At 41.6% G+C, this 27264-nt stretch overlaps 1 protein-coding gene across 1 annotated transcript; it reads left to right on the top strand.

The window, feature by feature from the left end:
* The first annotated feature begins 1446 nt into the window (after window positions 1-1446).
* On the top strand, window positions 1447-5699 carry LOC131447105 (uncharacterized). Its single transcript, XM_058618569.1, has 5 exons — window positions 1447-2480; window positions 3393-3832; window positions 4960-5094; window positions 5226-5360; window positions 5474-5699. The coding sequence occupies exons 1-5, from the start codon at window positions 2272-2274 to the stop codon at window positions 5566-5568; spliced, it is 1014 nt and encodes a 337-aa protein (XP_058474552.1). The 5' UTR covers window positions 1447-2271; the 3' UTR covers window positions 5569-5699.
* The last annotated feature ends 21565 nt before the right edge of the window (window positions 5700-27264 follow it).

Raw genomic sequence — 27264 nt, 5'->3', positions numbered from 1 at the left:
TGAATGTTTTTGGACTGTGGGAGGAAGCCGGAGAACCCGGAGAAAAATCACGCACACACGGGGTAACAAGCAAACTCCATGCCTGAAGGCCCTTGTTCCGACTGGGTCGCGGACCTGGGTCTTCTTGCTGCAAAGGCAAGAGTGCTAACCACTACACCAACCGTGTGGGCCCTGATTGTTATTATAATAATACTACTACTAAGAATAATGACACTCACTGCGTTTACATGCGAGCTAAGGCTAGCCCAACTAAAACAGGCAATCGGACAACTTGCCAAGTCGGAGAGTAAATTGGCCATGTAAGCCTGACTCCGCCTCCGTAGGTGGTGCTGTATCTTTCTGGTGCTATCTCACCGTGATGTGGTTCTGTATGTTTTGTACCTGCTCTACATGTTAATCGTGATACAGAGATGGGGCAGTTCATACGTCGTTTTCTTCTTCTACTTCCGGGTCAAAGACCAGGGAGGACATTTTGGTGCATGCGCAGAGACACCGAGTCTGACTCTGGTACGACTAAGCGTATACATCAGTCTGAGTAATCAGACTATGGATCACATTATCCAGTTGTTAGTCGGACTAACATGTTTACGTGACACTAAGAAAACCAAATTTTATTGTCTTAAAACTAAAATCGGACTTTTAACATGCATGTAAATGCGCTGACAACAGAACTGGCCACCCAAGGCCTGATTATTACCTTTTCATTTGGCATTCTTAATAACTTTTGCTTGACAAAGACGTTTTCCTATGATCCTACAGCGAGCTCTCAGGTAGTGTGAATCTGCACTGTTGTCCATTCTTTCTGATTGTGCCTACTTCAAACAAAGCAACGTTCCTCAAAGGCCTGCATTCATCTGTTTATCTTTCTTCTTCTTCCTCTAATGATTTCCGACAGGCTGTACAGTGAGAGACACAACGCTGCCCTCCGAAGTCCGAAGTTCTTAATCACAGTTAACTCACAGTTCTTGGATTTCATCAGTCTTCTTCTTCTTCTAACAAATTCTTCAGCACAGACGTTCAAAGCCTCCCATTGCAAATTTAAATCCTTCTGGAAAAGTTTCTGTTGCTTCATATTCCTTTTTCTTCCAATGAGTTCTGACAGGATGTACTAAGAGGTAAGAGGTGCAATGTTGCCCTCCACAGTTCTAAGTGAAATCTTACTCTTCAGTTCTTGAACATCCTCATTCCTTAAACCCTCTGGATTCTTCCTCACTCTCAAAGCTCCTGGGTGAACCCAGTGGGAAAGTTGAAAGTGGGGGGTGAGACTACACAGGGATTTCTTGACTCATGCTCAGTCTCAAATGAGATCCTCCCTTGTCTTGTGTTTAGGGATTTTACTGGCCTTTGATCCTCACTGCCCGTCATTCCAATGGCCATTAATCTTTGCTCCCTATTTCTGACATGTTCAGGGGCAAGCAACACTGCACGTGTTCCTAGAGTTTGGATAGACGGGGGGTACTTGTCAAAGTCATCCACGGACCACAGATTAAGAAAAGTTTATTTACCCCCCTGGGGCAATTGAGAGGGCAGAGAGCGATGGACAGACAGACAATCCTTGCATTAATAGGAGATGAGGATGTATTAAAGATAAAAGGAAACGAGAAGTAATGCATGACTGAATCCAAGAAGGCAGTACTGCATCACTTCAGATGCCACGCGCTAAAGATCTAACTAATTACCCAACTATGAAATGGGGGATGGGGCTGAGATGAGAGGAGATTTGAGAGAGAGACAGACAGGAAGAATCCAGGATTAAGGAACAGTTATGAGGATAAAAATGAGGATGAGAATGAAGGAGAACTGTGATACAGACTGTCAAGATGCAAAAGCAGTTGGGTGGAGTTGCCATAAAGAACCGTGATGAAGGATGAGAAGAACTGTAACAGACAGAGAACTTTGAACTGCGGAAGGCAGCTTTGCACTTCTCAGTGTGCAACAAGCCCGGAAGTTAGTTGAAGAAATCCAGAACAAGGCAGTACTACAGTACAGTTAAACTTAAACTCCACCATCAACCAACTTTTACCTTTCGTCTTTTAGAAGTTGAATCTTCTTCTAATTTCCGGCCGGCAGTGTCAAGCAAAGTTTCCTTTAATGTTTTTCTTTCTCTTCAACTTTGAAAACCACTGTCCTTTTATGTCTTTTATAAGTTGACACCGTCCCTTGAGCAGGAGAGGAAATCAGGCCTGAGTGTGGTTTAGTATAGTGTAAAAGAGACAGAACTACGACATAACTCATTGCTGTGAGAAGAGGAGGAAAGGGCGAAGAAGAACAATGGACATCACGGAAGTCAAATTGAAAATGAACGAAACAAAGCAGTTCATGGACGAATCCTCTGCCTGGGGTTATCCCCGCGATGATTTTGACCGCGTCTGCAAAATCATCTGGAGCAGAGCACAGCACGTCGAGGAGAAGTTTGGTTGTGCACCAGAGTCCCCGCAGAATGAAGATGGTGCCTCCTCACTCAGCACGCTGAGTCACTGGTAAGGACCAAACTCCAGCAGGGGCCTGACATTCGTCAGTCGCCGCCAATCACATGGTTAATTCACTGTAATGGGTTCTATAATGGGTCTATGAAAGTAAATGCATGGTAAACTTTTACGGCGGAGTATAATTTACCTTTGTATGGCTCATACAGTACAATACACTGTAAAAACAAGCCTATTATAATCTCATTTTTCTCTCCAATGGTAGGCAATACAAGAGAGAGAGATTTAATTAAATAAGTTAATAATCTAATATGATTTCATTTCAAAACTGTATGTGCATATTAGAGAGCTAATACTCAATGATTGCTCATGGTTTTAACGCTGTCGGAGTTAAGAGTGTAATGAAATTCATAATAGATTCATTAACTTTCAACAAATATTTTGCACGCGATTCAAGCGACGGTTGAAAGTAAAGGGGCCTCCGTTGTCTGACCTACATCACCAGCACTGCAGTGCAGATCAGGTGGGCTGCTGTGCAGGCACAGACCTACTGATGATAATAATAATGTACATGCACCATCTGCTCCTTTGCCACCCGGAGCTTCCATGACACCTCCGTTAACACAAGTGTCCCGGGTCTCACCGGACCACGTGCTCCGCATCGCTGCTCGACAGCTGATAGGCTGTGGCCTTAAAAAAAAAAATAGCCTCATTAAAAAGTCATGGTTTTGAAAAGGGACGCTGCGTCACACATACAGGGAGGTGAGCGGTTCATCTAAAGATCTGCTCTTTCACCAACATGTCATTAAAAGCTCGGTCGTATTCAGCAGCTAAGCTATTGGTTAACCAGTTTAGTTTAGCATTGTGCTATAGGCTACAATCACTATATACAAATCTGCCAGTGACAATTAAACTGTAGCAAAAGCATTGACTGGTGTTACAGACTCGCTGTCTCCTCTTGTCTAGGGAAATGGAACAGCACATGGAGGCCGAAGATTTGCGTCAGAACCCAGAGTTTGTCGGTACTGGGATGATGGAAGTGAATATAACACCGCATATAGTAAAGGAAGAGACGGGAAGACACTTGGTGAACATTTATCACCCGCTGGCCAACCTTGCAGCTCACCTGCACCCGTTAAAAGCTCCAGGACTGAGAGAAAAGTGTGATATTCCCAGGACAAATGTCGAAAATGGGCAGAGGCACATTTACCCAACACACCACTGCAATGTGACATTGGATTACAATCAGAGGTGTGTGGAAAATGTTCCACACGAGGTCACTTCCATTTGGACAAAAGATCAAATAGCTGCGTTGGATCATCAAACTTTATGCTCGTCCAACCAAAATGAAATTTCTATTACCAAACATGAGGAACTAGAGACATACAACCAGCCCCATCCGGAAGGTAAAAAGAAAGAAAAAGAAAAATCTGCCTGAATAATCATTAATACAATGTCTTACTTTCTGGAGTTGCATACACACAGCATCCTTGATTAATTAAAGACAGAAGACGCAGTAGCACTTGTCCCTGGTATACACTCTGCCTCTTACATCCTGTGCTTTAGCCACAAAACGTGCAGCATTACTACTTTGCTTACTTTCTCCTGAACTTAAGACCCATTTCCCCGATCTGAATGTGTGTGGTCAGCAAAATCAGAACAGCGTCATCCATCTGGGGACAGTGCTCTGTGTCATTCACCGTCCTCTGACAAGTCCACCAAAAAAACGATGCGATTCTGCATTGGTGGTGCAGAAAAGCACCGTCTTGTGTGGATGACGGGGAGGGAGGGGTTTATAATTAAGGGATTATTGTGCTGTGGCAAAGTGAATTACACGGGGAGGCTTCCATACTGGCCGCTGATGCAGAACAGAGCAGTGGACACAGATAGGAATTAAGTCAACAACACCTCAAGTGCACAGCGGTACTTTTGGTAGGGAGCATCACTTGTACAGTGCTTCTGCGACACACACACACACACACTGCAGTAGTATTTTGTCATTGCTAATTTGACTATCTGTACGTGTGTGTACATAGACACTGCCGGCAGCACTTTGCAGTCAGTGTACGGCAGTGGTTCTCAAACTGTTTATAGCAAGTACCACCTGAGAAAATATTGATCTCTCAAAGTAGCACTAGTTAAGGTTTATTCCCTATATTATAATCTGCTGTCATCGTCCTCTTCCTCACATATACTTGGATAGAGAAATTAGATTAAGAGTATATATAGAGTGAGAGATAATTTTTTTTTTTAATATACATTTCTTTGCCATTTGTATCACTTTCTGGGCCCAAAAATTCCTCAACTCCACTCCGGTCACATACAGTAGAACAGTAATTTATGATTTTCCCCACGAGTGCCACCGGAGGAAGCTTGCGTACCCCTGGTGGTACACGTACCGCAGTTTGAGAAACACGGGGGGTGAAGAGAACCCAGTTCCATTACGCTCGGCCTCTGCATCACACATGCCAGTGACACAAGCCGTTCAATGGTTACAGTTCGGCGTTAATTTAACCTTCCTTAACATTTGCAGTTACACATAATGTGGATCTAAATGCCAGGACCTGGGCGAGTGTTGTCAAAGAAGGCATAAAGCGAGCACCCACCCCTCAGCATGAAGCCAGACATAGGACCTTTCAACAGAGACATGCCATTCTCAGAGCTAATGGTAAGCATATACCTTGACATCTTTTTTTTTTTACCCAGTGAAATTGTGTCTCGTCAGGACAGAGAATGCAGTGCACGTGAAATATAATTTAAGTGTTAATTCCCTCCTCCTTGCCGCCGTGCATGTTTCAGTTGCGGGTACACATGGTGTGGATATAAGTGGCCGGACCTGGGCTAGTACCAAAGAAGGCACAAAGAGAGCAGCTGTCCCCCAGCAGGGACCCAGACTCAGGACCTTTCAACAGACAGGTGCCATTAGAGCAAAAGGTAATGCAATACCGTGATATCCTTATCAAACGCAAGTGTGTCTTGTCAGGCCGGACAAGGTAGTACAAATACGAAGCGAGTCTAATCTACTCCTCTTGCTGTTCACGTTGCAGTCGAAGGTGTGGATGTAAATCCCAGGACCCAGATTAATGCTGTCAAAGAGGGCAAAAAGAAGGCAGCTGCCCCTCGCTGGGCAAAGAGGAGATAGAGAAACAAATTGCATGATTGTGTTTGTTTTTCAGAGTGACAATGATATATCAAATTTCTTTTTTTCTGCTGCTTTAATTTTGTTGCCAAATCATGTCGGTAAGACAATAAAACGAGTACTTGTGCAATGTCCACCTCTAACATCTTTGCCTGCTTCTGCAAACAAGTGCACTCATCAGGGTCCATTGTAGTGAGGGGCTTTTTCAATGAATGCTTTCTTTTCCTTGTTTAGACTGGCTGGCTGCTGCTGGGAGTGACATTTCTGAAATGATTTAGTGCATACAAGTTCTTAGATGTGTGATGCTTGCAGCATCGATGCAATTAACCTTAACAAATGTTACCTTCAGCCTTCTACCGGCATCAGAAGTGAAGGCTGCACAGAGAATGCTCTGCTTTCTGTTAGCAGCAGCAGCAGAAACATTAGCTGTGTACGGAGCCCCAGACAACCCTCTAATTTGTGGCCACAAAATAGATATGTGTGCAGGAATTATGAATTAATAATTTTAATATAATTTCCATGAATTACTGAGCTAAGGAGGCCAAAAAAGGGTTCAAACTTAGAAAAATTGGATCTTTAAACCAAACACATGCAGGACATATTAATATAAAGTTACATAAAAGCATACTTTTTTTCAAACTTTTTTTGTTTTTTAACACTGGGTAGTGTAGTATAATCCAAAGCAAACATATGTGATGTAAGTTTAATGGCAGACTGCATGTAGAGATCAATGTAATTTCTCCAGCTCTAAAAAACAAGGTTGTAGCATGTCGTCTACATCACTGTGATTCAAAATACGTCTTGCATGTGTTTCAACAATGTTTCGTTTAAATGTTATTGATCACGGAAGTTCGAATCTTTCTAACTTTACTTTAGTGTCCCAGATTCAAGCGAGGGTGTGCTAATGTTGTGTCTGGGGCTCCGTAGCGTTGCACAAAGTGAGCTTGGTTAAAAGCGCCAAACAATGCATGAAAATGATGTGGAAGGAGCCGGAGGAGGTGTTTTCTTTAACTGAGGCGTTTCAGGGTCACAGTCCCTGTTTGCATCAGCAGTTACTAAGCAACCAAAAACCTGGGAGCTGCTGAGATGACCAGTCTCACTGAATTAATTAACGAATGTGTTACCCAGCTCACTCGCAGCTACATTTATAGACGGGATGGCTTCGCTTTTTAGGAGAAAATTAAACTGGTCTGCCATGTTGCAGGAAAATAAACAACTCAGGATGGTAAGGGAAGTGGAAAAATGCTTGTGAATTGTTAGCAGCTGATGATTGCAATCAAATATTAATGCTCAGTACTGTGTTTCCTGATGGTATATGGACCCAGTTACTTAGCTTGGCATGGTAGACAAATGAGAAGTCCAACAAAAAGTAGGTATATGGGGAATCCCCCATATCTCTTTTTCTCTTTCTGCCTGGGAACTACACTCATTTTATTTTTAGTTGCACTTTGTCTTTCCCTTTGCAGGGAGGCTTGGTGCACTATGAGGTTTGCCTCTTTGGCCTCAGCACTTTCACTCCAACAGGATAATTACAGAAGCTGTAATGCACATTCCCCCCGGAGTGGAAGTGGCAACGGGGGGGGGGGGGGGTCTCAGTGTCAGCTGAGAAATGAGATGCAAGGAGGCGAGAGGGACAGAGAGGGACAGAGAGGGGACAGAAAGAGAGATATGTGATGTGATGGGGACCAACATAATGAACAATTTATTTTTGGCAGCAAAGCAGCTGATGTAGAGATGCATGTAAATGTTTACGGTTATGTTTATGAAAGTTATGGGAACCATTTCATGCACATGAACAAGTATTGTTGCAGAATTGCAGTGAATCCTAATGTATTTTATATGTAATTTATATTTATTTCTTAAAAGAAAAGGTCGTTACCAACGTACGTACATAACTACATTTTGAACTCTTGAGTGTCTCTGCCATATAGCCATTGTTGTGCATTGATTTAAATCTCCTGTGTCCCGGATATCCTTGATATTAGATACTTACATGTACCACACAGTTCGCATATCTTGGCAGTCAATCGTTGTCCTGCTGCTTTCACAAGACAAAACAAAAAATGAACAAATAAGTGAGAAACAACTTTTGGCAGATGGAGAAAAAAGTGTGAGGGTTTAGCAGCCTGATCGATGGGCTGTTGCAACTGTGAGGCTGTCGAGCACGAGGGATGTGAGAGAAGGTGCCATTAGCTGGAATGAGAGCTGTGCATTTGAGCCCACGTGCCTTTCAGCATGTACAAGTGTGTGAGCGGCAGACACACAGGGCGAAACTTTTCCCCATTTGTGTTCCTTGCTTCTCCCAACTAATAAGCCTGTCTCCACGCTGTTGCTAGGCTACACTGGTTTGTTGTTATTCTTTGGCAGGTGGCCTTTTCTGTGGCGCGTGCGACTTTGATATCAAGACTGAGAAATGCAGAAAGAGATGAAGATGAGAGAACAGCAAGAAAAACAAGAAATATGATCAGAGCATCACAACAGAGATATATTAATGACCTTTTACTTCTTTAGTCTTTCCTTAATAATAATAATACTAATAATAATAATAACTACAATGAAAGGGCCCTCAGGCCCCCTCCCCACGCAAGTCGGGGAGTGCAGCAGTTCTCTGACCTCACTGTCTCCCTCTGTCTTCACTTTTATTCGTTAACGCCCTCGAAAATGCTGCAAAGCCAAGGAATAATAATAAAAATAATAACAATAATAACGCAGACGTGTTCAGGGTTGGTCTCTTGTGTCACGTATGAAGTTCAGAGGCGAAGTCATAGGGCACTTCCTGTTTCGTAGCGAATGGTCAAAATTCAGCAACATTTCCGATGGTTGCCGTGGCCACGCCCTCTTGAATCCACAAAACCTTTGGAAAACTCTTTGCCATTGATGCGTCTTGTACAAATTGACACTTTTTTGGTGTTTTTTTTTTTTACGGTAAACGCACTCAGACTAGTCGCAAAAGCGTAGTAACTCGTAGTGAAGCGTGCAAATCGCCCAGATGGACGCCAAATTCAAAATGGCCGACTTCCTTTTGAGTTGAGGCTATGGTCCCAATTGACTTTTTTGTTCGTCTTGGGCCGTAACATGTTTCCACCAAGTTTTACAAAATTCGGTGCAACTTAGTTTTGGCTTAGGGCAGGGGTCTCAAACTCAAATGACCTGTGGGCCATTGGTCTCGTCTGGTCAGTCAGGGGCCAGTCAAGTAAAAAAAAAAAAGCCCAACCTTTTTGGGAAAAGCAACAGTTGCGGTGGACGTTATGAGCTCAAAATTACATATCAATATGCCGTATTAATTCCTTTTTTTATATGTAATCTTGCCTCATGTGAGCTTTTCTGTCTTTTATCCATTATTCTGTACAGCACTTTGGTCCACTGTGTTTTTTTTGTGCTTTACAAATAAAGTTGGATTAGATAATTTCAAAAATATAAGTGCTTGTTTTAATATGCAAAAAAAACAACATATTTATGATGCAAAATTAATCTATTAATTTAAAAATAAAAACATATAGAAATGACTCGTTACAACTTGATATTGTTTGGAGGGCCACATGAAATCGATTGGAGGGCCAATCAAGACACAATAAAAAAATCTGAGATAAAAAGAGAATGATATCACATACATAAAACACAGGTCTGTAAATATGGGTCTTAAAGACGTGATTATTTGTTTATGCAGGGGACTGCAGTCTTATAGTATATAGTACCAGCATATAGTATATAGTCTCATAGCAGCACACAACTGTATGGACTGTAAGTCGTTGGGCTGATGCAATCTTTAGAGCGACAGAGGACGGAATGTTCTGAAGGATCACTGTACCTTTGATGCTGGTTTTCCGTGGAGGGGCATGTGTGCTACAGAATTGGTCCAGTCAATTTGTGTGTTCTTAATCATAGGATCATTTCCCCTTTCTCGCTCTTTCGCAGTACCCATGTTAACCCTTTTATATCTGGGACACCATGTGTCCTCTGCCTGGCCCACCATCTGTTTTAGTTTCATTAACAATGAACCTATTTGGTTAATTTTAGAATGTTGGCAGAGGGTGACACAGCAGACCAACACACAAACACAAACTAAGTTTATGACACATCATAGTCATTTCATGTCTTAACATAATAACAGAATAATATATATATATTTCTTATAGCCCCTTGATCTACTATTTATATAAATATAGAACAACTATTGGGAGAAAAAGCTGGATGCATGTGCAACATTTAGGGACATGACTTGAGCTCGAGGTGACCATAATGCTTGTGGGGATTTAATGGGAGTTGCTGAGCAGCACTAACGACGCAAAGATTACTTGCCAAGTGATGGAGATTTTGGCTTTAAGAGCTCAGTCCACACACTCTGTTCTGGATCCACGCCCCTCGCCCACGTCCTGGCAATTCCAAACGCTCAAACACGGCGAATGGTGCCGAGTGAGTTTTTGGCAACGCCAGACATGCTACTCTGCAACCAAAATGCAAAAGCAACACTATTATTATTATTGTTGTTATTATTGCACTGTTATTTCCTCATTCTGGCAATTGTCAAATGGACCCCTCCCCCCTTTCTTATCTAGATATTAGATTGCATGATTAATAACGATAATATAGAGCCAAAACAAATATATAATAAGCCTTTATGAGTTACTATTAAATAAGAATAAATAAATAAACATTGGCAGTATGTCATTTATTGCTTAGTTGATATCCTTTTTCGAGTTGTGCTGTTTTGGGCGAAAAGCGAAGGAAAACTGCATTAAACAACTTCAGGAAGGTCTAAAGGAAAACTATGTCTCCAGCCATTGAAACAGCGAGTTCATGTGTTTATTTCAAACACATAACATGTCCTATGCCCTGCAATCATATATTATATCATCATAACAAATGACACTAATATCAAAACATTACTCTGTGCGCCACTCGAGTTCTTCCTGTAACTGAAATGTTTATTTCTACACTATTGGGGATAAAGGAAATGTAAGCTATAAGGAAAATAGCTTTATTATTACAAATTATACATAAAAAAAAAGCAAGGGGTTTAACTAACCTACAGTAAATAGCCTTTGTTTTGTAGGTGGTAAACAAAAGTGATCAGACTGCTGAGCCCAGTCTGCATGTTGTGATTGGGATGTTTAGAAAATGACCCTGAGGAATTGTGAATTAATGTTTCCACTGTTGTTATGCAAATGTTATTGTGCCAATTCTCCAGCCAGATGCCATCAAACCCTTTGCAGGAGAAGAGGACACTTTAGGAAAATGAAATTAAGAAAAGAAAAAAAACACTATAGGCAACATGGTAAAAATATGTTTGTTTCATGTATTCATTTGAGAAAAATGAGGATCGTGCAATTAGTATTGTATTAGTATTAGTATTGTATTTCTACATATTGACAAATGACAATTGAAACTCCAATTTAATTGCACACAGAAGCAGGTGGACGCGCCAATTGTGTTTCAAAACCAAACATTTGCACCACCTGTAGCCCTTTTTTCCACAGGCACCCAGCCAGCGTCGGTGCGTTATCTATTCTAGAATGCATCACCAGTGCCAGCTTTGTAGCACACAAATTTATTTATTTATTTATTTATTTTTTAATAGTTGGAAACAGTGAGAGGCTTTTCAAATATCAAATAAGAGTTAAAATAACTTTAAAACCCAAGTTTGTAAACCGCTTTGATTTCCGTGAAATTTCGTCAGTTACAGTTACACAGACAAAATAATGAATATGGCCAATGTTACCAATATTAGAATATGACCATCTTATTAAAAGCAGAGAACCGTTTTAAATTCAGTTGAACTTCAAAAGAAGACCTATAACACCTTTGAAGAACCAGCAACAGACCTCTCAGCTATAAAAGCAGCCGCCCATACTCTCCCGACAACTTTATGGGACCTTTTCAGCACTATTGGCATTTCTGTGGTCCACTGCAGTGGAGGTGTTTTGTTACTTCTCTTTATGGAAACTCTCCAAAGCAATTTGTCCAGATTGTTCTCCTGGAAAAAAAAATAAAAAAATGCTGCACTTTTTCACTTCACTTCCACTGTACGCCTGAAATATTCAACGCGGACAGTTCACTGAACTCATCGCTTTACTTATTCATGGGGTTTACAAAGTCAAGGCTGCCCAACCTGGTGAGAATGTTTATCCACCGACGGAAACCTCACACCTACTTCTCGTTGACATTTTGTTGACTTTCAGACTCGTTAAACATTGATTCTTTTACAGTCAGGCATATTCAGAATGTGTCCTTTCCCCCCCCACCACACCTTTTCTCTCTCTCTCCCTCCACTCTACCTTCAATCGTTTGATCTTTCCTTCCCTCCAGAATTTTGGAGCACAGACACATCGAGCCAACTGTCCTTCGGGATTCTGATGTCCCCCGTTCCGTTGTCCAACAGGGGGAGCTGCGTATTTATATCCTGAATTTATATCCAACGGTGGTTTACATGGGAGTCTGGCTCGGCGCGGTGCAGCTGTGACTCAGCCCTCCATTGATTCTCACTTTATTTCACAAAACTGTCACCTTGTATTACAAATAATAGTGCTGCCATTCCGCAATAAATCTTCCACGGTGGAGATTCTCCTGTGAGAATGATACTAACAATAACTCATATGCTGTGTATGTGTGAATCAGAAGTGAGAATGTGCATGTGTCTTCATCAGTGGAGGGGTTTGATTTATTTATTTATTTATTTATTTTTTTTTTTTTTGCATGTATGCACAAGTGGGTGCGTTTGTTTGTCAAAACTCGTCTCATGATATGTAACCGACTACAGGGAAAATCTGTTTATTTGCCCGGTGTCATCCTTGATGGATGCTCCTCATAAGACAAGCACAATGAGGCATCATTCCTTATCTTTGCTCCTACTGCTTATACCCTTCCCCTCCAGACTCACACCCACACCCACACCCCCACTGTTGGCAGTGGTAGTGAGTGGTGTCACAGTGAATTTCATGCTGCCACATGTTGTGTCTGTTGTGTCCTAATTGAGAGGGAGGTCGGCTGTCTTTAATAATAACCCTTATGGCCGTCATACAGCGATGCAAAATGGCAGGGCTTAAGAACAGACAGCTTCTCCCAGCACTCTGCCATTATACTATACATATTTTGAATACGTTCTGCATGGAAAGGATGAGAGGAGATGTTTTTTTTAAGGCCACATAACTACTTAATCTTTTTTTAAAAAACTTGGTTTAAATGGAGTGGGTGCAGTTTTTTACCCTCTGTATTTTGCATGTCATGCTGTGAATGGAAGTCATGCTGTCCGGGTGCGCTCAGGTAGCGTGAATGAGCAACAGTAACAGACTGGTGTCCCTTATCGGGCCATATGAAACGTGACGACTGCTTTGCAAAAGCAAATACATCTGTGTATAAATTCCAGGAATTTCACCCTAACATATCGTTAAAAGAAGCACACGTTGGCTTTTGCCGTTCTACTGTAGTCAGTCCACCTCTCACTCACACAGCACTTTGAGTGAGGTAAGACAACAAACGCAGTGCCCCCCCCAAACACAGACTGGTCACCCCACTCCCCCTCGGGGGAGGCTTTACAGGTCTCTCTGCACCCGACTCTGCAACCAACTATTGTGCAACAGTGTAGTTCAATTTTCCATATTTATTGATTGCCATCATGTCAGTATCAGTATTTGCTTTCTAACATACACAAACAAAAATGTCACTGAACTTTTGCTGTGTAATAGTAACAATGAGACACAAACACACAAAAACAGACTTTGCACAGTCACTAATCTAGTTTTGAAGGAAGCTTAACTGAGACTGTTTTCAAGCCATACATGTAGAACGGGCGTTAAAATGGACAAAGCAGACTATGATTACAGAAGGTTGTGTGTTTTTTTTTGTGTAGCACCCATTTGTACCGACAACAGCATTGTTAAACTTATAATAATGTTTAATGGTTAAAGATTGTGGTCCTACAGATTGAGTTTGTTGTGACACAAAAAAAACAATAAATGCGTATTCATTTATTTTATTTTATTTTTGAAATGTAGCATGTTGTGTATTTAAAAGCCAGAATTGTCTGTGTCTCACAACACAGGATAAAAAGGTGAAGTAACAGAAACACATCAGAAACACTTAAAAACCTGTGGCTACCCAAACTACCCAAACTGGGCCTCCAGCTGTCCACCTACATCTGAAGGACAAGGGACTCTTATATTCCATCCAGGGAAAACCTGGTGACCTTAGCCACTCTCTTTTCTTTCCAGGTGTAAACTCAGGTGAAACCAACAACCTGGAAGTGGGTCAGATTGCTAATCTTTACTTCTTTCCATAAATAGGCCACATATCCACTTTTTTTGCAATTAGGTAAAGTAGCCCTTGCATTCAAGCGGTGCCGGAAAAAAACAAACAAAAAAAACACCAAAAAGAAGTATATAATTTATAGTGTTGAATAATATCCATGGCCAGAAGCAAATTAAGTACAGACTATGGTGCTTATCTTCCAAGCCATGTAATATTTAAAGATTTAACACTCTTTGTTTGCTTGTTAGATGTGACAGCAGAGGTGAGCGATGTCTTCAGCCATCAGCGACATTGCCACGGCTTCACGTCGCCTTGTTAAATAACCGCCTTATCAGCCTGCAACAGGACAAAGATGACACTCTCACGGTTATTAATGTGTCTGAGTATCAATACCGAGCGCGTATCTTTGGATCGGTTTATTTTCCGCAGTGCACAGTGTGAGCGCGCGTGCGTGCGCCGTCTATGCCGCGGCCTGCTGATTGTTCTTTAAATCATGACTCGTCCCTTAAAAGTGTGACTCAGCTACCGCCATTTATATTCATAATGTGTAATAACTGTGAGCTACAAGCCGATCCACAGTGGAGGGCTGTGTCTTTATTTTCTGTAAGAACCATCTGAGCCGCACGACATGTCTGTCCAGGAAATAATAAAAGTTAGGGAGAACTCATAACACTAGCTATATTCGCCACGCGTTGTGATGTGTGGTTGCCGGCGGGGCCTGTTTCTAATTCAGCGTCCAATAGCTACTCAAACAAAAGGCACAGAAAAAGTGTTTTTAAAATGTTTTTTTTTGGCATATTGATGGCACATGTCTTCCATGGGTCGCTTGTTCCTCTGATCCCATAGTAGGAGAGAGGGTGACAGTTTTCCTCCTTACGCTTTGACATATTAAATGAGTAAACATGCCCCCCTGCAGTGCAAGGAGGTGCTACAGGCATAGCGGGACATCCCCACCCACCACTTCATATGAAAAATGAAGGGGAGCAGATAAAGACCCAGGAAGAGAGTGTCATGGAGCAGGTGAGTGGAGAAAAAAGAAGAAGCAGAGAACAGAAGGCAGGGGAGGGCTTAATAGATTCTTCCAAAGCATTTCCTGTGTGTATCTGGTTCTCTGATTTAGGTTATCATAAGCAGAGTGCAACTGCACTCTGAACGTTAAAGAGTTGCACCAGCAATTGCCTTATCAAGATTCCAAACGAAAAGCAGATCCTCATAGTGGAAGCAAAGCATCCTGTGAAAATGTATCACCTGTGTGGCTGGTTTTGTGATTGATTCATCGCCATGATGAAAGTCGAAGCCTTAAAATGTCAACACTAAATGTGTGTCCATGGTTGTGTGTTAGAGTAAAACACATGTCGATGCTTAGATGGGCTAAGACAAAAAAAGGGTTTCAATCCAATTTATTCCTTAATACGGTCCAATACTACAACTACACCATGCACATAGGAAGTTTGAATGGAAATCTGGGGGGAAAATGAGCCTAGACTTCCCACTTGATTTACATTGAGAGGAAAATATGACGATAAAGTGCAGCACATACAGTATGAGTGTACACCAGTGTAAGTGACAGCTGGCATCGTCTTTGTCGGCAAAACATGAACAAAAACGGACGGTCCGATTCATTACGGGTGACATCAGGACCGGAGTTCGCAGGTGGGCGATTTTTACAAAGCCATTTTCGGATGTCTGCAGAGTTATTATGTGCCATGATCAAATCTCCCAGATCCAAGATCACCACATCAAGATCTTCTGACTGGCACGTCCGGCCTCCAAAATTTGATTCCCCCGTCAAGACAATAAGGCGAGACCGACATGTTCCATTTTACAGATTTATCCACAGAGACCTCTGTGTTTAAAGATGACATCGAATGCTTGTATCGCACATATATGTTAGTTATGGAGGTCTACTTACATACAGTATATTAACTTGTTTTCATGGATAAAAACCTCCTAATCGCTGCAAACGAGTCGATCAAAATATCTCCTCACTGACGCTCTTGTCAGCCCCGTTTCAGACCAAAATCACACCCCCAGAACGTGGACTGTGTTGTGATTGGCCAGCCAACGAGAGCTTTCCCACTGTCCTGTGATTGGCCAGGTACCTGGAAGTGACGTAATAGATAGGCCAGCTCTCAGATACACAGCTCCCCCTCTGGCACGGTGGATGCTCTGCATCTCAGCAGCTACAACAAGAGTAGTTCTTCTTCTTCTGCAGTTGAATGTATGCAACCGGATGTGGCTGAACTGTTTGTTCTGAAACTTTAGGGTTTCATAAACGAGGTAATGACGCAGATACACACACAAACGCAGCGTTAATTGGAGCTTCCGGTCTACGGCGCCTTTAAAAAAAAGGGGGGGGGGTGTAAAATGTGCATAAAAATAACACTCATCTCTCTCTTTGGTGGTGACAACAAGAAAAGGCACATTTCCAATTGACTGATTCAAATTCCTTTTCTTCTCTTAAACAACCCAGAGAGACATCACTTCCATTCTGCCAGATTCTTTACAAAAAGGGAATGTAACAGCCTCTAATGATCTTAGCCAAACACGAATCACTTTAAGTACAACAATCTGTCATCAAACAGACAAAAAAAAAGAAATACAGTTCCTCTCAAGACAAGTTGGAGTCAGTATTTAAAGATAAAGGAAAAGAAATAAACAGGCCAGGAGGAAACAGTCCCTTTCCTTGCATCCTCAGTAGTTTTGAAGCAGCATTAGTTGCAGCAGAAGTTGTTTCATGTAAAAGCAACTTTGAAATGGGGGGGAGAAAAAAAAAAGTGCAGCCCTTTTTCAATCCCTCTTAAATTCTGCAACACTTTTTGTCTCCTTTGTGCCACTCTATTTTCTCCGAATTTCAAATGCCATTTTCTCCCTCGCCACCTTTTGTGTGCCTCCAGTGAGCATGTGGGATTGAGGCTGACGGCAGGAGTTGATAACCAGAGCTACACAACAAACGGCGGGGGCGACTGTGGGTGTCAACCTGTCGCAACCCGATCTGTGTCAGACACAAGGCAGGGCGAAGAGGTGAACGCTGCAGCATTTTATGGTTCAGCGGTGACATTTGGGAAAACAAGTGGAAAGAAAGAAAATGAAAAGAGGTACATAGGCATTAGAGTCTTTCTTTTCTGCAACCTTTTTTTTTTTTCTTTCCCGGACTGCTCACCTCATGTGACCTGCTTTTTATCTCCATTACACCTTCCTCACAATGACTTTACCTTTCCACCTGTGCATTTGTGGGGCTTTTAGCACATTTTCTTTGTCTTCAACAGCAAATGCATTAAAACCGATAAAAAACAAAACAAAAAGAAAACTTATGAATTGGACGCCATGGAGCTCCAATAACTAAAAGTGGATGTTCAGGATGTTTGTTGGAGAGAGATGGGTTTTGGCTACAGAACTTGTGAATAAAACAGTGTGGGATTTTTATCTGTCAGAAAGTTAAAAGAAGAAAGGCGATTCTTTTTCTCTTTCTTTCTTTCTTTTTTTTGTCTCCATTAACCATCAAAGTGACAACATTAAAGGCGTAACACTGCCAGGCCAGTATTTCCCTGTCATCCCAAACAGCATCCAAATGTTATCCCTGCCTAAAATACTTGTGTTTAAATTCCTTTACTTTGACACGAGTAAAGACGTGCACCCAGCGAATACATATTAATGAGATCTCAGCCTTTTCCGTCATGTATGAGCACAGAAATGCACGTTCCCCATACTCGGTCCTACACGTGCACTGCATATGCAGCTGATCGCTTGAAACGGGAGCATGCGCTAAAGGGAAGTCAGCCCCTTTACTCTGGCGCAAACTGGGATCATTGAGGACCATCAATCGGCAATACAGCGTCTTCTCACTGCTCCCACGTCTCTTCCCTTTGCCCTCTAGTGTCTTAAATATTTAGACAGTTTGACATCAAATGCATACATGAATGCCAATGAAGCAGATCTCAGTCCCTTTATCACACACACACACACATACATGCATTAAAAAAATATATCTGGGCATGAAAAAGCAACAGACTGCCGTCAGAAACAACTCCACTCAGAAACCAAAGATGAGAATGAGAGCTCTTTGTAGTCCACGGCTTGGTTGTTGTACGGTCGGGCTTAATTCAAGATAGGTGTAGAGACAAGCTTGAGGACACTGCGTGCCGAGAATGATCCTCTAATTGTTACTCCAGCAACATTTGCTCTTTAGTCTTCGGCCCACAAAAGGGGGAAAGGCAGTTTAAAGCAGCATGTTATGCTGGTGTCTTATTCTCATTGACAGTGAAACCAGTAATAAGGCAGGATGAACACAGCCCTCTGAAATGCCCGTCTATTAACCCTTTAATACCTCAAAATGTCCTGTGAGGAAATGCGTTTTGCCCATGTTTCCCGAATTACTTTCAATATCTGGCAGTTATATACAACTTCCTGCATGTAAAAATAGTGTATTAACAATTTTAAAGTTTTATTCAAAAAAAACAACCCAAAACACTAGTTGTACATGAACACTTCATACTTTTTGTCTCAACGTCTCAACGAAACTAGGCATTTTTCCCACTTTTTCCCTTTCTGGCGACAAAGATGCTGATTCGCCAGGTTTCTGCACCAGCGCGAGTAAAATTACTGTAATAACTGCACGCTGGCTTTGACGTGCAACTTCTCAGCTTCCAGAAACCGTCTGAATTTTTGCGATGGCACAAACCGTTGTGTAATTACGGTAATGCAAAGTGCGCTTGCGCAAACATGACGTCTGCGATGGATGCCATGTATGAAGTAGTCCGTAACGTATGCCACAGTTGACTGCACTGTAGGCTTAACACCTCTAGGCTTTTCAATCAAATACTACCACCGTATCTGCTGATTCGTCATTCAAGTGTATTCCTTGTGGCACTCACAAATTTGCTTGTTTCTAAAATGGCAGGATGTCCACACATTCCGCCCTCGTACCCCCAAAGACTGGACTTCGAGCCCACAGAGGCACCAAAACATTTCCAACAACAAAGCCGTGATAAATAAGCAAATACACATGAGGCTAAACAGAGAAGTAACAAATGCAAATGCTGGCACTCAGCAGGGCCTGAGATCAGGCACAGAAGAGACTGCCTCCGAAATGATATTTAGGGACGTGGCTGAGCGCCAGTCGTTTTTGTGTTTAAGTTTCCGTTGGAAAAAATCAATCCGCTATTTGCCAAATCATTTATACACTCAGTACTTTCTATGTTTCCATTGAGCTCCGGTGGTTATTAAATGTGTCTGTTATTCACAGAGAAATATTTTTAATCTCTCAAATCATTCAGGCTGAATATAAGCATTCTACAACTGGTGAATTCATTGACGCCTCTTTCAAGAGGCTGTGTGGGGCTCGCGGGTTTGTGGTGCCTACACTGTGGGCTGGGCTTGCATCAGAAATCACTCATTTCATCTCAAGAAACCATCTCAAGGGGCCATGCAATCAAACCTGTAGAAACTGGCAGCTGCAAAAGTACAGATTTTATTATAATAAACATAAAATACCACCTTGACTCCTGACAGCAAGCCTTTTTTTTTATTAATCAGGGTCTAGACGCAAATTTCGACTCGAGCAGCTATGGAGTCACTCTTGTAAAACAGTGAGAAGTCCACTTTAGGAAACTGGCCCCTTTAAAGAGACCAACGCAGGATAGAAATGCTACATCAAATTACACTCCTCCCTGCGCCGTTTGAGCCTGGAGCCTTTCACTGTTAAGCAGAGAAGTCCACAGCAGACAGTGGGAAATCTCTTGTTGCAATTACTTCGTTTTTTAAACTATTCCCCAAAAGATTTGTGTGCAAATCTTTTCCAACCAATGTGTTGGAAAGTGGCTCAGCTTCAATGCCGATGAGCACCACGTGTGGCATACTTAACTCGCACTTGTGCCAAGACGATCTTTGAAATTTGATATTGTATGCCAGCATCTATTTGCAATAATGTGACCACATTTAGTTTTGTAAAAAAAAATCTCAAATACACCTCAATTTAGTTTGGGTGAATTAACATTATTTAATATTTTTATTTGATTGCTTTTATTCACAGAAACTACAGTGGTTATTGTACAAAAACATAACTAAAATGTGACAGCAGTTGACTCATTTTTCCTGTGGCTTGTGATGAGGAGAACTGTGACACATCCATCTCTTGGTTGTTTATCTCCAGATTTTGTTTTATTATTATGTTGTGGCTGCTTGCCACTAAAGGTTTAGTGTGGTCAACTCAGATAGAAGCTGACAACGCTGCACCGAGTGCCCAGCAGGTGCAGCAACGGGGGAAACGAAACACAAGCGCACCCTGTCATGACTTCTTGTTTAGTACCATACCTTTATATGATCCTTTGGTATGTTTTATCACGACAATTTCATTACAGATATAACATATCACGTTGGTAAGTACATTCATGTCAGATAAATGAGTGAAAAGACAGTTTGTGGACTAGAGCCGGGCACAGTTTCGAGGGTTTGTGATTGATTTTCGGAGTGAGGAGCATTTTCAGAAGCTTTTCTCTGAATCCCTTTTAGTGTTCCAGACATTTTTATGGCCAAAGCCTGTGTACGAGCTTGCTGTTGTGAGCATTTTACTGTCAGCTTTCCAAGGTATTAAAGGGGGGATGCTGAATACGCTTTAAAGCAACAGATTGCATTTAATGGTGTGTATAGCAAATAGAGCACACAGAGAACATACACGGGTAGGGGTTGTTAAAAAGCGTACAGTAGAATAAGTACGCTTGCTGCAAATACGGAAAGAGTAAAAAGAGCAAAAATGTACTATTTTATGACAAAAAGCCAGATACCATCAACTAAATTCAGATCAATTTGTTGTTGTTGTTGAATAGAAAACATTATATGTATGCCGTGTCCATCTGAAAACAGGCTCTGTCAAGCAATACTATCAGAGGGAGCATTTGTGTGTATACAGCAGCAGTGCATGGGGGGGAAAAGGGGTTTATCCTGTTACACTGTTTCATTCATTCATTTCTGACACTTTTCATGGACTCTTCCCTGTATTTTTGGTTCATACCTAACCTGGTTGCCTCGTTTTTGCATGAAACAAATCACAAATACTGTGAAAAAAACAAACTCATCTGAATCTAACTGACATTTGGTTCTATTTTTAAAGTTACGCACAACAGTTTTAAGATTTGAAGGTTCCCACGGTGCGTCTAGGACTACAGCATCCTAAATGGTGCAAGCCTCACCTGCTCATCCAGCTCTACCAATAAGTTTTATCAAAGAGGAAAGTTTGAGTCAGCCTTAAATGTACAGAGGGTACAGAGTCTTCTTCCCAAACCCAGGGTGAGAGCTTGTTCCTCGGGAGAGGAGCCGGGCAACTCAAGGCTCTGCCTCCCATTTAACCCAGCTCTAGGTACCATAAAGTGAGCCTGCATCTTGATCTGTTGGGATATTATGGTACTGTGAGCTCTTTGAGATCGATGGAGCGCAGTCATTAAGGGCTTTCTATGTCAGGAGAAGGATTTTGAATTCTACTCCTTGATTTCACAGGGAGCCAACGCTGAGAAGCTAATGTGGGAAAAATATAATCTTTCTGAGTTGTGGACGATACTCGTGGTGCAGCAGTGTCAAGCAACTTGGAAGTTGGACTTTTTAATAACCAAGTTTAGTTTGAGGGTTGATTAATTAGCTGAAGTGGAAGGGATATAACAGTCATTATAAGTAGGACGTGTTGATTTATTATCCATACATTACATATACTGATATCTGATGATGACCAGATATTTAACAGGCTGTCTGTAATCGTCTTTTTATGTTTCGGTTCTGTTATATTAATTCCTAACTCCTCTTCTGTTTAATTTTGACTTAATTAATAAGCAGTCAGGGGCACTCACAGTCTCTTTGGGGTTTTGAGTGGGTGACTGCTTTAATAGGAGCCCATATAAGCGTGTAAGACTGCAACTCTGCAAAGCTCTGACTTGGATTTGACTGTCTAATAAACCTGGTTAGATTGCCAGACATGAGAGCCGTTCCAATCCAAAGTGGAATACATACTGTCACTTGCAGTTCGACAAGGTCTTCCCTCGAAAGACCTGCAATTACTGTATCTACGAAGGCAGCGCTGTCTGCTGGACGTCGGCTTGACAGCCAGTGGTTAAAAACGCAACTAAATGTGGTCAAACAAGGTCAAATAGTCACAGATTCAGCAAATTCCCAGAGAGAGTCTGATATTGTCTGCAAAACAGAAATTATACATTTTTTTAAATTGTACGCAGCTCGTCGGCCTTGTGACATTGGGACCCAGGTTCAATGATCATGACAAAAGTATGGATTTAACAGCAAACAGCTGTTCTTTGGGGGCTGCACCGCAGTGAGTTCGTCAAGTGAGGCGGAGGCAAAGGACACATTTCCAGGCAAGTGTTCTAATTCATTAGCGAGCATCTGTATGCTGTGCACACACAAGTTAGGCCCTAAATACAGAATGCAAACTGTGTGCACTTTCCAAATGAATTGAGCGATGCGTAGTAATAACAAAATCTCATTGTGCAGCGGTGATAGTGAAATGGCGATTATTCAGCAGCGCAGTGTCATTTTCGCCAGCGGACCGTCTCATACATTATGCATCCAAATCATTGCATTTCCCTCCATTCTGGGCTACAATGCATATTTCATCAAGTCAGTGAAATATTAAGCACTCCTATGATTTGTTATTCTCTTCCAAGGGGGATTGAGTTTATATATTTTCTTCACATCACTTGTATCTCCTCTGGAAGGAAGCGTCCGGGGATGTCTTTATTTGGTGGGTTTGTTTACTGAAGAGGTGTTTGATTGGTTAAAGCCGGGGTAATAATCAATGAGGCCACCAATCAATTTGGGAGATTATCAAGGGTCAGGCGCCATTGATTCATAAGAGGACTCGAAGCTAAATGGCAGGTTGGGCTCATTACAAATCATTTGATTAAAACTAGAGAGGCTCAAACTGTGCAGCTCCTCTTCCTCCGCCCCTGTGCTAAGATTCCAAATGCCAACTGCTGTTCTAGGTGAATGGAAGTGATGAGGAATTGAAGTGTTTTATGTTAGAATGAAAAAAGAGTTCATTTGGTTAGTCTATTTCTACAGAAGCACCGGAATTTAGCCTTCTAAGACCTCATGTGATTTAACTGCGCTGTCTCGAAGGTGTTGTGCTTCATCCCCACGGTGCCATTGTGTCATAAAAAAATAATCTTCCACTAATAATCTCCACTCAAATGTCAAGAGCTATTCTTTGAATAAGAAAAGTGAGCAGGCAGTGAACGTTTTAAGAGGACCTGGTTCAAATCTGACTTTCGTCTTTAATGTTTTTGTCGCGGGGGCTGATGAGCCAGTGATGTCACTTTCCGCACCTCCATAACGCGCAGTTGACAGAACCGGCTCCAGGGGCACTGAAGGGATAATTCACGGTGTGTGCCGGTGAGACTTCATTTGCAAAACGACTGACATCGTATTTTATAAGAAAATTATAAATCAGAATAATAGATAATGGCACGGGTAAGGTATGTTCCAGACTTGCCAAAATAAAACTTAATAAGAGTTACACATCACGGTGTGATTATTATATTGTATTTCTTAGCATCAAAAACACAGAGCAGATACATCCTTCATCACTCACTCAAAGGCCTCGATGAAACACAGCCGCTGACTTCACCGTGCGGCGGACAATGATCTATTGTGGTATGCAGTCTGCTCTTTTGTGCGGCTCTTATCGCACAATGCATCATTACCACCTGTCATTATGAGAGAAGTCGGTGTAATCTGATCAGAAGCCGTTTTTAATATGGACATGAGGTGGCGGGGGAAGATTTTGGAGGAAGACGTAAAGTTACACGACACCATTAGTAACCATCAGAAGGAATGTCTGACACTTACTGATTGACCTCATTGTTCCAATTAGTCTGTGGACCAATCTCCATAATAAAATCTGTACTTTCTGAGTAAGCGCCTGACAAATTGTCTTCCATCTTGGCAATATCCATTTCATTACTGTGACACTCTGGTATTTGAATGCCAACAAGGCTGCTGTTGTCGCGCATACTGGGGGTGCCAGCATGGCAGGTGTTCAAACTGATAATATTGGCCCAGGTGCAGCTGATTTGAGTAACAACAAGACGTGGTGAGACTGAAGCACTTAAAGAGTGAACTCGCTCTTTGCATAGAGATGTTTTTATTCACTGTGTAAAAATACTTAAATTCAAATTTTCGGTTATAGGCAGAGACTTTATGTTGGAGGTTTTCACTCATTCATTTATTGTGTAGTTACACCACTAATGGCTTCGGACCAGATACCTACTCCCGAGGGCAATCCAGAGTGTTCAATGAACCTCTGCGTTTTTTTGGATTGTGAGAGGAAACCGGAGAACCTGGAGAAAACCTGGGGAAAATCATGAAAACGGGGTTGCAAGCCTGGTTCTTTTTGCTTCAGGACAACAGTGCAAGCGACTAAACCAGTACATGGCCCAAAAAAATAATAATAAGGCCTGTTCTCAAGGGGCATTTTTATCAACTCAAGTAATCTTGACAAAAAAGGCATAATCAAATCCATCATGAAAAAATGAACAATACGATGCATATTATAAACAACATTAGTCGTTTGATATGAAGTCATCAGTAAGAATGCATTTCCTTCATTAAAGCCGTAACAGAGAGCCCCCGCTTAAGGCACTTACTTGTGCCATCTTATATTTTATCTTTGCATTTCTGTCACGCACACACCTAGTTTACTTGTGATGTAATCGCTGTTCTCTCTCTCTCTCTTTTTGGGCTGAGGCAGCCACGGCTGGTGGCCACACAGTGGAGTAGTGGTTGGCGCATTTTGGCTTGCAGCAAAAAAAAAGACCCAGGTTTGGGACCCAGTTGGAACAAGGGCCTCTTTGCATGGAGTTTGTGAGTTTTTCTCTGGGTCCAAAACCATGCGGAGGATAACTGGACACTCTAAATAGACCGTAGGTGTGAATGTGAATAGTTATTTGTGTCTTTGTGGTCCTGTGATGGACTGGCAACCTGTCCAGGGTGTTCCCCTCCTTTCAACCCTATGTAAATGGTAAACGGTCTGTATTTATATAGCGCTTTTCTAGTCTTGATGACCACTCAAATCTGCTTTACACTACAGTTTTGCCATTTGATGAGTGGCACGGTTTAGTAACAGATTGATCTTTATGATGGAAACATGGCACTGGAGAAGTTGCTGATGAGATACTGGAAGCTGGCAGGAATGTTAGAAGCTAAAAAGGAAAATGTAAAATTGGACAATAAATCCATAAAGCAGGGATCCATGATGCATCCTTCACTCACACTCCCAATGTTGGTGGTACGCGTCTCTCTTAACAATTGGCTTAATGAACCATTAATATGGCATCTAGGGTTTCTGGATGATACTGGATTTCAATTTGTTTTGTTTTTTTACAATATTCTATCCAGTGATTGTGACCAGTATCAGACTGATACTGAATAATGTATCAGCTCATCCCGAGTTGTGAGCATATTGTTTTGGGGGAAAAAAAATCAAACAAACCACTATTTCTATGATACACTGGGGGCTCAACTGCCCATATTTGCTCCATATGTTTGGAAACTGAACATGAAATGTCTTGATCAAAAATGAAGTCCCAACTGAAGCTCAACCTTAATAAAGTCTAACATTAAAATCACTGAGAACGAGATCCCAGTATTGCAAGGGCAGCATTTATGACTATGAATGTCCTTGTGCATAATCTAGAATCAGATGATTAATAACCCCGCAAAGTGAATGAATACATGAGGATGATGGCAAGAATTGGAAAGCACTGTCACTGTGACAAGTGACACCAAAATTAGCTGTTGTAGATGACAGCACTTGTGTCTTGGGCTCTGTGTATGTGTTGAAATCCAGCGAAATATGGCAAACTATAGAACTATAGAAGCAGCGACTTCAAACAAAATAGCTCAGCATTTCCAGCAAGAGCTTCCCTCAGTGTTGTCGCAACTTGCTAATGGTTTTCAAGGATTTTCCTCGGGAAAGAGCGGCGGGCCAAGGAAATTAAATAAAAGTCAGCAGTGAAGTTGCAACAGTGACTCATCTCCCTTTTGTTTTCCATTTGCCATCAGTCGATGTATGCATGTATTAGCGTGGCCTCATAAAACATAAGAGAACCTTTATTCATTACCAGCCATCAGCGTCCTGCTTCACAAACAAGAGGGTGGGGGATGGGGGGGCTCAGAACATGAAGGCATAAAAAGCATTCAATTAAGACATGAACTGTTGGGTTCATTAAGCATGAGAAAGCCAATGAAAATGACCATCCATCAAGAGAGAGTGGCGTGGCAGCACTGGAAAGCTCGCTCGCGCAGGCATCCACTCGTACAACTCAATCACGCTCATCCCCAGCCTGTGTGAAATTGCACGTACACCGAAAGCACTCAAAGTTATATTTGCAGTCGAAAGCGATGGGAGTCGTACATCGATTTGACATCAGACCTCTTGTCTCATGTTCAGCGAAACTTTTATCTTTAAAAAAAATAAAATAAAATAAAATAAAATGATATAAAATGCACTTGTAGCTGCTTCACCAGCATGAAGCGAGCTCCGCTGTGAGAAAGGAGGGTGAATGTGAGAAGTGTTTTGCTTCACCGAACGGCCTAAATGTACAGTTTAAGTCTTAAAGAGTATATAAAAAGTGGCAGATAGAGAACAGAAATAAGAGCACCACGGATTAATCTGGACACTCACCTCCAATCCCTGCACTGTGCTATCAGATTAGAAATGACACATTGGCACAAAAGACTTATTGACAGCTAAGTTATTTAAATGGGACTGATATTGGAATTGGTAGAAATTCCAGGTTGTGATATTAGTATTGTATCAAACACAAAAAAGTGGTATTGCGTCATCCCCAGGCAACACACATGAGGAAAATGTCTTCTGAAATGTGGGAATTATTCTTACAAAAGGATACAGCAGCTACATTTGAAAGCAAGTCCTCCGTATTTTGTAGATCTCCTGTCTTTTATCTTCAGATGCATGCTACAGATACAGAAATAGACCAGCAGCGGACAAACTAGCTGTCTGTTAAAGTGGATAAAAATGAGGATTTAAAAAAAAAAGTGCCTACAGTGTAAATATGGGTCAGGTTGGTACCTTTTATGTACTTTAGTACATAAAAGTGTACTAAAAAGTGTACTTTTATGTACTTTAGTACATAAAAGTGCTCAGGGGGGGAAAAAAAGTTAAAATATGTTTGCTCCAGAAGAAGCTTTTTAAGTAAGGGATGTTTTTACAAAAAAGAAAAAACAAGAGTCATGCTCAGATCTGCTCAGCAAAATCATTCTTAATAATATATGGGGCCCAAATTAGCTCCACTGTCCCCACAGCCCCCACAGTTATGCAAAATTGCCTTTGACCCTTAAGCATTCTGAACTTTACCTCAGTTTTCTCTTAAAGTATACTACCCACACTTTCACTATCCGAGACATCGCATTAGAGTCTCTTATATACAGTACAAA

The sequence above is a fragment of the Solea solea genome, chromosome 20, assembly GCF_958295425.1.
Source record: "Solea solea chromosome 20, fSolSol10.1, whole genome shotgun sequence".
Taxonomy (NCBI): domain Eukaryota; kingdom Metazoa; phylum Chordata; class Actinopteri; order Pleuronectiformes; family Soleidae; genus Solea; species Solea solea.
The sequence above is the reverse complement of the archived record's forward strand: the minus strand, read 5'-3'. Positions and strand labels throughout refer to the sequence as shown.